General features: G+C 37.8%; 1 protein-coding gene across 3 annotated transcripts in view; it reads left to right on the forward strand.

Annotated features, from left to right (window-relative positions):
- Positions 1-489: 489 nt before the first annotated feature.
- The window catches only part of LOC126768796 (E3 ubiquitin-protein ligase MARCHF8), a 28,227-nt gene continuing 16,703 nt past the window's right edge, over positions 490-12,013 (forward strand). For 2 of the 3 annotated variants that reach the window (XR_007669269.1, XR_007669268.1), the window contains exons 1-5: positions 490-941; positions 1,608-1,729; positions 2,116-2,260; positions 2,937-3,057; positions 5,956-11,229. Coding sequence is in view for 1 of the 3 variants with exons in the window: in XM_050487139.1 (XP_050343096.1) it covers positions 740-941; positions 1,608-1,729; positions 2,116-2,260; positions 2,937-3,057; positions 5,956-6,376 (1,011 nt within the window). In the remaining 2 variants the exon portion in view is untranslated. Of the gene's footprint in view, positions 942-1,607; positions 1,730-2,115; positions 2,261-2,936; positions 3,058-5,955; positions 11,951-12,013 lie in introns of those variants that run through there. The other variant, XM_050487139.1, reaches the window with a different exon arrangement.

Genomic DNA, 12,013 nt, shown 5'->3' on the forward strand with positions numbered 1-12,013 from the left:
ATTCCTTTACCTTTCTGTCCACCGATTAAATGGTGGTTTTAAATTAGCACGCGTTTTATTTTTATAACAACGCTATTGTATAGATAAAAAAGCATCTGTTTATTTATTTACTTGCCGACGGTACACTTTTAAAATGCAAAAACGCAGCTGATTTAGCTGTATTACTAAATTGTTTAAAACTTATCGTATTAAAAATGTGTAGTCAAATTGCGACATTTATTTTTTATTTTATGCATGTCTATGGTATAGCATTTTCGAATGATAAAAGTTATTTTCTTCTTATACATTTCTATATTTATTATATTTATTTAGAAATTTTAGTAAAAATATTATTATTTGAATAAAATAAAATGTTTTGTGTACTCGTAATGATTATCGATTATATTAGACTTCACTTCAAAGTATCTACTTGTGTAGTCTGTTCTTCACTTTTTATTTTATTAATCTATTTCTTCAATTCTATCATTTTAGCAGCTATTGATGTTTTTGTCTTATAATTTTATTATAGTGTAAAAAATAAATAAATGTAGTTTTAATGCAAGGCTCTTGATGAATTGTTCTTGTAGCAATATTTTTTTAAGTTATATTTTACAGTTTGAATTTTGTCGATATGTGAGAGTGAGATGTTTTAACGTTTATTCGCTTTGTCGAATGACGAATATTCGGCCGCTGTTAATTACAATATCTATAAATAAGGATTAACATGCTACGAGATCTACATTGACTTTTTAGTGTCATAATGCCGGTGCAGCAAATAAATGTGAAAAATTCGTCGGATATCGAAAGCTGGGAATGGGGCGGGGGATGTGGCAGAGAGACTGTTCGCGCAGGGTCTGGTAGCAGCCAAACTTCCTGCAGCAATTCCAGTGGAGATATTTGTCGAATTTGTCATTGCGAAAGTGAAGTTCATAATCCTTTACTTGCACCTTGTTATTGTTCTGGTAAGTAAATTATGAATAATTTACTATTATATTACAACTGGCATAAAACCTGTTCAAAGATTTCGGTCACGATATAATTTGATAAATATGACTAAACTGAACTCAAATAAAACTATTAACAACTACAGTTAACTAAACATCATTTACTTAATATTTTTTGTACAAACAGCTGACTTTTGTTTACACAACAATTAGGTGTAATAATAGTTGTTGAAATACTTTTCCTAGATCAATAGTAGTAATTAATGGGAAAATCTGTTGCATGTGACAATCAGGTTGCTTTTATAATAACTTAAGTAAAATGTATTTGCATTAAATCACAATTTTCCATAGATTACTTAATCTAAGTTCATTTAATATTGATCTGAGGTGTTATTAAGAATACAATTTTTTTTCTTTGGGCAGTAGGAATGTGTTAAAGATTTTCCTTGCTTTACCTTTGATCATTTCTATAAATTTCATAAAAAACCTCATTGGGTTACACATTTCATCAGTTGATATTTATTGAAGGTAGCCAATTATGTTGGTTGTCAGTAAAGTAATCACTTCTCATCAGTTTTAAATAAAGTGAGATTTGATTATTTTCATTATTGTTGGTTTTTAAAAACTTGAAAGCTTTATATTTATTGTCCGGTTATATATTTAAAGTGTTTGTTTCTTTTATAGGAAGCTTAAAGTATGTTCATCAGAGTTGTCTCCAGCAGTGGCTCACGGCATCTGAAACGAGATCATGTGAACTATGCAAATTCAATTTTATTATGCATACAAAAATAAAACCATTTAGTGAGGTACCCAAAATTATGTATATTTATTAATAGATATGTTACATGTCCGGCTGGCGTTAGATATTTATAACACTAATCTTAATCACTATCACACAAAGAGGAACGCAAAGTGGCGGTTTCTGTATTCTGTACAGTATGTGTGACATCACTCACAATTATTGGTTTTAGGCATCGATGCATAGATAGCGAGATAAAGAAAAATTGACACTCACATAATAAATCAGTACATATTATATAGATTATAATACAAGTTATGCTTATATTTTAGATTACACCACAAGTATTTTTGTACCTGAATGTAGTAGTAAAATGTAACAATAGCTTGTCGCGGGGTGCGGGGGGTGCGGGGGGTGCGGAGTAGACAGTCGCTAAGGGGTGCGTGCCCGCAGTGGCGGCTGCTGGAGATGTCTGGCGTGGAGCGGCGGCGGCTGTGCTGCGCGGTGCTGTTCCACTGCGTGGCGGCGCTGTGCGTCATGTGGTCGCTGTTCGTGCTCATCGAGCGCGCCGTGGAGGAGGTCAACCGCGGCCTCATCGGTATAATGCGGGGCTGCTACCCGTTTCCGCCTATTTTAATTACCAGCAATAGCTTCAAATTAAACATTTTACTTTTGAGTATAATATGAATATAATGTAGTTAACGTTTTCCAATTTTTGTAAAATAAAAAACTGAGTCTATAGACTCGGTGGAGATCTATAAACAAAGTTTTCGCATATCTGTTGTAACTATGGCGGCGCACGCGTGGAAGTCTCCTGGAGCGGCAACTTTCTCCGACTGCGCGGCCGTAATGCGCCTTCTACCTATCCTTAAATATTACGCAACATGTAAACATTCTATTGTAGCCTTTGTTTGTTCTGAAAATAAAAGCTTTCATAATACAATAATTCGATATTGGATTAGTTGGTTTTTCTTATCAAAAATATAATTAAATTAATTTGGCTTTTCTAAGTATTGTGGTACCATCGGTTCGGAAAGTAGTACAGTAACAGCCTGTTAATGCCCCACTGCCAGTGCCATGTCCCCTTAGCCCAGGCTAAGGCCTCCTCTTTCTTTTGAGGAGAAGGTCGGAAAGTAGCTTTTACGACAATGAACCAGACTTGAAACTGTAACAAACAAATAAACTCACTGTCGTAATAATAATATTAGCGAGCATTAATTATTGAATTCACGGTAGATAGTGTAGTGGACGTTGACGGTAGGCTGTTGTTGCAGCGTGGCCGTTCTGGACGAAGCTTGTGGTGGTGGCGGTCGGCTTCACGGGCGGAGCGGTGTTCATGTACATACAATGCCGCCAGTACTTACATCTGTGCAACCGCTGGAGAGCTCACAACAGGTATTTATATACACTACGTGATATTGTTATGATCTTACTCGAATAGCTTGCGACATCTTTAAACTCATGCATCTCATTGATTATAGTGTCGTACGAACAGACAACAAATATGGTCCAACATAAATACAAGCGAAGATGTTTGATATTTTATTTGGGTATAACGTAGGAAATAGTGCCATTAGCGATATGTTTGTAAATACGTCCCGAACGTACGTTTAGTTATCTGTAAATGTGATTAAAAATATTAATAATAAACGTAAAATCGCCATTCGCCGCCGTCATTCGTTTAGCTTTTTCTCATTTATTTAGATTCGGGCGCATTGTGATATCCCTTTTTTTTATTATCATTCTACAATATTGTATGAAAAAGTGCTCGACAGACTTTTGAAGATGACTTTACGTCAACACTCCTTGCAATGTTCCACTAACATGCGGCCTCACTCACCAGTGAGGCCTATAAAATGTGCTCGATGAATGGAGCTCAATAAAAACTCCTTTAGACAACTTTTACTGACCACAAGTTGAAATGGGGCGGTCCTAGTCGGTTCTGACGGAAGATGGCGAAAATATTTTATAATAAAAATAAAAAATCGAGAAGACTACATAATATATGTCATCGATACGATATAATCATCGTGTACCAATAACTTCGACGAGGGATCCTCATGTCTCCGAATCAAGTCCAACGTTTCTCGATATATACTCGTAATGTGAGTTAATGCTAAACCGAAGTATTGAATAATAAGAATGTAAATATTGTTTATTTGTAAGTAGTGAAATGATTGCGTAAACACGCTGCAGACTGCAGTCCCGGCGAAATGTTCACTTGTCGAGTGTACTCAGTGAGTCATGACATCGTTTACGTGTAAAAACAAGTCCAAGGCTTTGAACATTCTCTTAAATGTCACCATTTATTGTCATTTTAATTTTTAAATTTTTAATAGATTATACGGAAGGTTTTTAAATAAACGTTTATATTGACTGATAGATACTTTTGTATCGTTCTAATTATGTAGTATGTATAAGTAATGGTGGGTAATGGGAAAGTCGCAATTAGTTAAGAATTATGGCGAAAAATACAAGATCCTAAATTTTAGTTTATAAATTAAAATTTTATCAAGCAATGATGAATCGTCTTTGCCATTACGGTATAGTTACAATATATTTATTCGATTTAAAAAAAATGACCAATAATACGAAGTAGCTTCTGAACAGTCAAGCTGTATTCTATCTTTTGGTAAAAGTTGATCTAGCCACTAGACCAGTGATTTCTTACCTTTTTAATATTGTCGCCCCTATGACTTAGCTAGGGAAACTGACACAATATGATAAGCTCTACTGTTGGACTTACAATGCTCCAAGCTGCTCAAAGTTCCGAAAAGCTTCCAATTCAAGCGATAGAAACCGCAGACCGACAGTCGAGCGTGTGATGAAACGACGAGAGCGACCATAGTTTTTGTCAGATAGAGTCTTAAACCAAACTATCAAAAAGCTATCGCGACGCGATCACCGTAGACCACAACAATGTTGTTGTACGATCGACCGTTGTACATTAAGTAAAAGCTACGATATTACTGATACCCGGGCAGTGCTTGAGACACTGCATAGAGGTCATATCTATTGGAAGTATATCGAGGTACTGAGGTGTCTGTATAGCGCCGCTACAAAGACTGTCCAAATCCAGACCTGGAAGACAAAGGCAATTCAACTACGCAGAGGGATGTGACAGGGAGATGTTAAGTCACCAAAACTGTTTACTATCGCGTTGGAAGACGTCTTCAAGATGGATTAGTCTGATTATGGGGTCAACGTAAATGGCGTGTATTTCAGTTATTATGGGTGATTATTCACCTAACTGGTTCAAGTCATACATTCCGGTGAGAACAACTTCGACAAGGAAGCCGATTGAAAGAATCGAAGAAATCGTTGATGTGGGCATCATTTGTTTTCATTCGTCTAGTCTTTACGTCGCCTATACCGAAATGCTTAAAGACGAAAGCTTAACCAATGCGTCTGCCTGCCATTACATAAGGAGTCGAAACGTGGATACTGACTTCGGGGCTAGTCCACAAATTCAAGGTCGTGAAAAACTGTTACGGGTATTCGCGATAACGCTTTCGTTTATCAATCGGAAGTTGAGCTATGAACAATTTATAGTCCATTTTTTAGTTAATTTCGTATTTCCCGATAGGTACAATGTTGGTGTCTTCAAATCCAGATTAAACAGGTTTCTTATAAGCAAGCGTGCTACATCTTAGACCGTGTCGATTCTTAACATTAGGCAAGTCAACGGTCAAACGCTGGCCTATTAATTGTAAAAAAAAGTTACTGCAACTAGTATAGTAATCATGGAAATTAATCGCAATATTTCAATTTCATGCATTTATTCTTTCCGTCTGTTACCGCACGATTTTATAATAATAAGTTTTACACGACACTTACGAACGATACAAGTATTACGCACAGGCGGTATGTATTTATAAAACATGTTATTCCAAAATTTCGAAAGTGATTTTTTAAGGTGTTGTACTCAATAATTACGAGGTTACCGAGGCTCGCGATATACTCCTCGCTATAGCCACGAGTGTGCGAAGGTACGGTGGCATTCGTCACAACTCGCAGCCTCGGGATCGGCCTCGCAGCCCTTTGAACGATGCGTCGGTCGAGAGTGAAACAAAACGAGCAGGTCACATACATAATATCGTACACGTACGCTTTAGGTTAACATTTCCTTTTCGTTACGTTAACGTTTTTGTAATAATTTATCTACTCGGTAAACGTGACGCGCGACGTCGGCGACCGGCGAGACGTGCACTATCGGAGATCACGACTCGAGCGTCGCGGATAAACGCGTGCTCCATCGCCGCGGACCAAACGAGTGTGCATTTCGGGTCGCAGGATCCTGCTGATCCAGAACGCGCCGGAGAAGATCCCGATCGACGGGTCGCCGCCGCGCGCGCGCCGCTCGCGCGGTCGCGCCGCCGCCGCCGCCGGCGCTGAGCCGCCGCCGCCGCCGCCGCCGCCGCCGCCGCCGCCGCCCGCCGCCTACCACGAGGAGGACGAGAGCGGCGGCTTCGAGACGTACCGCGCCAACCCGCCGCCGCGCCTGTCCGCGCTGGCGCGCCGCGCGTCCGACACGCGCCTGCCGCCCGCGCCGCCCGTGTACCACATCGACGTGGACCCGCTCGAGGCCGACATCCGCTCGCTGCTGGCGCTGGACGCGGCGCGCTCGCTGCCCAACCTGCGCGCCTCGCGCGAGACGCTGCTGCGCCCCCCCGCGCCCGCGCGCCCCGCCGCCCCCGCGCCGCCGCGCTCCTGAGGCCGCGCCGCGCTCACGCTGTTCCCGGACGACGCCGTGTACTAGTGTGTGCGGAGTGCGCGCGCGTGTGTGTGTGCCGCCGGACGCGGATAGTGCGAGGTGCGAGGTGCGAGGTGGTCGGGGCGGAACTTGCGACGACGCGCGGGACTCGTCGTTGTTATATTTTTACTTTTCCTTCAAACAGAATATTGCATGTCGCTTCGCGCCGAACACATCTTGGATCGTATCGAGACCTCGAGACTCGCTTTGCAGAACTATTTAGTCTTTACTGCCATGTACTGTTAAATATATATATGTAATATTCTCATTATTATTTGAAGATCACTGTCGTATATGTTATTTTGTATCTACCTGTTTCAATATTAACACATGTAACAGCGGTTTCTGCCGTTTGTGAGTAGATACTACTACTCTGCCGATAAGATTATCTTGATCATCATCTATCACACAGATTGCATTTTTATATAAGATTATGGAAAAGAGAAAAATATAAATTTCAGTATTACTACATGATGTGAAAGTATTTTGATAAAATTTTAATTTAATATTTATTTTGTGTGAATTTTTACACAAGCAACATTCGATTTATATTTTTTTTTCTATATTACTAAAAACGAGTTACAGATACCGCTTATCACTAAACAGTGTCTACAAGTTATTAACGAAAACAAAATAATTACCATTTTATTATAAATAAATAATATAATTGTCAATAATATAAGGACATTTCCTTATATGATTATTTTTAATCAATACATAAGGTCTTTAAATATAGACGCGGTGATGTTGTAATATTACAGACAGAGGGGAAGTCGGCGAGGATATTTATTTTATATTGAATGAAACACAAATCAAATTTATTTTGAATCGTAGATATAAATTAATATTGCTTATATGAATGTCTTGCATTTCAAGATATGTTTAGTCATAAGTTATTGGAATAATTGCCATAATGAATATAATCACGAACAATCGAATTTGTAAATAGTACTTAGTATTGGTGTACATAGTAACGTAATACGTAATACGTAATACGTACATACGATGTGTTAGGTTATGTAATGTGGGGTCGCTGAACCCCTGAATGATCTCTGAAAACGTCTGACTCCCTCAAGAAAGCGAATTGCATGGATTAGAGAATGTAACAATGTTTGTTTTATGTGAGACTTATTTTGACAAGCTAAGACTTCATGTTCGCTCTAAATACTAATTTAAACCTATGTAATGAATCTATGAATGAAAAACAATTTATGATTAATCATTCAATGTAATTGTTTCATTTTCGTTTTAATCTAATTTCTAATCTGTTATCTGTGTAAGCAAAGTCCGTCCTTGTCATGAAACCCTTTTAATTATAATTTGTGATTGTTTTCTATGTAGAAGCTCATCAAAATGTTGATTATATTGATATATATTTTTTTGTATTTATAAATTTTTGTTAACACACAGTTTAATCAGGGCCTGGCTTTGTTTCGTGTGAAATTTGAGTATGATGGTAAAATGATTTATTGTCGCAAGTGATACCATCTTCTACATATATTTTTATTATTTTCTTTGTATTGTATATCAATTAATTATCTTTAAGTAAAGGGTTCCCATCAGGCTGAGGGTATGTAAGTGCCGCATCATAAAGCACATACTCATTGTTTATTAATTTTCATTTAAAATATTTAAGTGAGATTTTAATTTAATTTCAATTTAAAACATGTACTAAAAACCTTATATATAAAAACGGATGATAGGCTTCGGTACTGTTTAATTGATCACATATTTTTAATGAAGGTTTTTATTCTGGTAACTTTGTTGTAACTCGCCTGTAGGTGGCGCTGCATCGAACCAACTTCTATACTATTCAACTGACCGCCATCACTGGCGGTACATGCCCGGTACACGGGCACTAGGCATATAGGCATGACGACGTCTGTCGAATTTTGCTAGTATGTTATATTTGTTAGTATCGTTTCAGTCAGGTATTTAGGTAATTAGTTCTGGAGCAAATCGATTTTATGCCTATTTAATAACTCTTAATGTGAAAAGTAATAAACCTATGCCTCGTATATATATTATATTATTAATATTTTTTCAACTCGAACATTCGTAAGGCTCTGTCAACGCAATGGTTATTCAATTTTATTTAATAATGCCTACGTGGATGACAATATGCAATTTTATGTAATTTTATTCGTATATACGATATAGTACAATCTCCAGTTGTATCGTAAAATATCGAAGGGTTAAGGGTCTTAATAAGTCGCGGGAAGCCGTTGGATGCGGGCAGCGCAAGATCGGCCAACGTGGAAATCCTTGGGGGAGGCCTTTGTCCAGCAGTGGACGTCTTTCGGCTGATATGATGAAGGGTCTTAACGGCTCGTCCAATCAGACGTCATGTTATAATATGCGAGGTCCATAGCACTGCAACTATATAATTTGGCCCATTGTACTCAGCGACGCAATCACTCGTATCATATACTTAAATAATAGTTGATAACGCTGTGCGAAAAGATGTCGCGTGCAGAGGGCGGTGAGCTTAACATAGGGCGCAAGTTAATAGATGCGATTAAAATTAACTAAATATTATTTATGTTTCGTTTTAGCTTATGATCTTACACAAATATTACTTTATCACGTAATAGATAATTTATATTCTGTCATATTTTCAAATTTATTCCTTCGATCATAACTTCAAATTTGTCTTGCTTTCTTATGAATCTTTATTTTTTTGTCTCTATCTATTAAAAGCAATATTTTGATTCGGATTTTCAAATTATATTTGCAGATTGCAAATTTGAACAAAACAAGTGAGCGTTAACGAAATCGATGATGATTGGCGTCAATTGAGGTGTTGGGCGTTAGATATAATTGCGTTGGAATAATTTGTTTTGAAACAAGTCTCTCTCATTAGTCGTTAGTTTTCACATATCGTCAATTGTCGCCCGCCTCGCCCGCCTCGCCCGCCTCGTCCGCCTCGCCCGCCTCGTCCGCCTCGCCCGCCTCGCGACTACTTAACTTCTCAACGATCTCTCTCCTACGTATTGAATCTCTTATTCTGTCTCGCCTAGCTCTCTTTCGTTACTTGTGTTCGTTTTAGCGTCCAACGTATGTACTTATAGAGGCACATAACTAAAAAATGTAATTAGATGAACAGAATCATTCTAAATGTATATATGTATATACGTTCTTATTTTATATTATACAGGCTGTACGAAAAACTTTGTGTTAGTACCCTTTTGTAATATGTAAGGTTAAATATTTCCCTAACTATATTTAACTCAAGCGCCGTTCGTGACACGGCAAATACAGTTGCCTCCCATACTTAACTTCCTCGTCGTACAGTTGTAGATCCCGAGGTTCTGGGTTTAAAACCGGGATCGAGCTAATAAGAAGTGAAGGGCGTTTTGTCCAAAAACATAAGTTAAACAATAAGTTGGCAATGTTTACACTCCCGTGTCCCGCGCGTGATGTCAGACCGGTTGTGTCTGATTGCTGTTCCATCGGAATATGAAGGAATAGAGATTGCATATGTATTCGTGCAACACGTGGTCACTGTGATATCTCGTGCGCGTGGAATCATTAGGGAGGACAACATCACCCTCTCGTACTCGAAGCAACTTTACTCTCGTAACCGTAGAAAATTAATCTGTGATCCGCTTTTGCAACTCGAGGCTCGGTGGAGGAAACGCAGTGCTTACAAAAGACATGTTGATTAGAGTGGGGGGGGGGGAATAGACAAAAGGCAATACGTCTTGTCGCGAAGGGTATGAATGAAGGAAATGTATATAAATCGTTGACAGATTACCTCCGGTTATTGTGTTGTATAAATTATTCTAATAACACCGGAGTCTGAATATACTTTTTTTTAAAAGGGTACAATATTTTTCGGACGGCCTTTATAATACCAATTACCTACTTTGCACCATAATGTCGAAACTAATTATATAGTTATGTACAAAATATACTTTTGCGAAGTTTATAAATTAAGTTCATTGTGTAAGTCGCAGACTCACTTCATCGATAGCTTATTGAAGCGTGATATACAAAATTATTTACATATATAGGAACTTAATATACTTTATTCGAGTTATTTTTTTAAACGAAGTCACGGCGTACAAACTATTGTATTACTTACACATAATATTATCTCAAATCGATGTAAATTTATATTTTAAAGTATACGCTAACAGATGAAATTAATTACTCGCGTGTAGTGTCATTTGAAATAATTAAGCTTTGTTAAGTAGAATATCCTCAACGGTTAAAGGTTATGAGTTTTCTTTATTAATACGCGTGCACGGTTAGCCAGCGTCATATACCATAGTAATCAATAACTCTAAAGTGTAAAATTAATTTTGTCGATGATTATACATATATTAGTTATATGGTATGTTTATTTAATAGAAAAATATATATAATTTGATCGGGATATTATAATATTAATTCGCATAGAGTTCCTGCTAGTCGGTCTGTGAAGCCACAAGTCTTCAGATACATTACCGCCATTTGTAACGAGTTCGCGAGCCGTCGGCCGTGACGTCACACGGGCTCGCCGCACGCAGGACAGTCGCGCGCGGTCCGCTGTAAACTAATCTTAAACTATCGTGACAATATTATACAAACTATCTCTTATCAAATCGTTCCGTTGGGAGGCGAAGTGCCTCTTGTCCAAACCCAACGATCAAAGTTGCCATTACGTTTAGATAGTCACTATGAAAAGATAATAATATCGTGTCTGTAGGTAGATAGAAATTTTAAATACATTCGACTTTTGGTGCTAAGCGATCGGAGACTTTCTTTTCTATGTAAACATACTGAGAGTTGTAAAAACGACATTCTATATGAGTTTGTGTAAATGTAGCGTGAGAAGTGTTTATTTGTAAAACTATTTTAATTTTAATATTGTATTGTATATTTTGTTTTAAATAATTCAACTCGAACATCACTCGAAGTATTGTCACATCACATGTATGACGTTGTTTTGTTCACTAGTCGAATAGACGCCATGTTGTAATGTTACGAGATTTTGCGAATATCGTTTGGAAGGTGACAACGAGGACATTCGGAACTTTGTGCTGTTTTTCAATTGGAACGTTATTCGCAGAAATATGGACATGTTTATAACAACCCTGCTGCACTGCGGTGCCATGTACCCTACACGTGTTGGTGATGTTGCTCCTATGATTTTGCTAAGATAGCAGACGAGCCAACCCCCTCACAGAACCCCCCCCTCCCCGAGTACATAATGCTGTGCTATGAATAAATTCCAAAGCATTTTGTTTATTGAACGTTCAAATAATGTAGTTAGTGCCTTATTTAATAATTATGTTTTAACGATTGTATGCAATCTGTTACTTTGTTGACATAAAACGCTTATTATGTTTGTATTGTCCGACGTGCCCGCGAGTGCGCGTCGTGTGTGACGTATGATTGTGATATAAGTTAATTATTGTTTTTCTTTTGCTCAAAATTATTTTCTCCGTTTGATGTGTACTTATCGTTCGTGAAATTTGTAAGACTGTATTTAATTTTGTTACGTAAAATTGTTGAATCCAGGTTATAAATATAGTTATTTTGAGACTATCCGACTATTTATTTATCAATACTCATGCAATAAGTAATAAGGATAAGGCGACAACTCGCTCA

The sequence above is a fragment of the Nymphalis io genome, chromosome 5 (genome assembly GCF_905147045.1).
Source record: "Nymphalis io chromosome 5, ilAglIoxx1.1, whole genome shotgun sequence".
Lineage (NCBI taxonomy): Eukaryota > Metazoa > Arthropoda > Insecta > Lepidoptera > Nymphalidae > Nymphalis > Nymphalis io.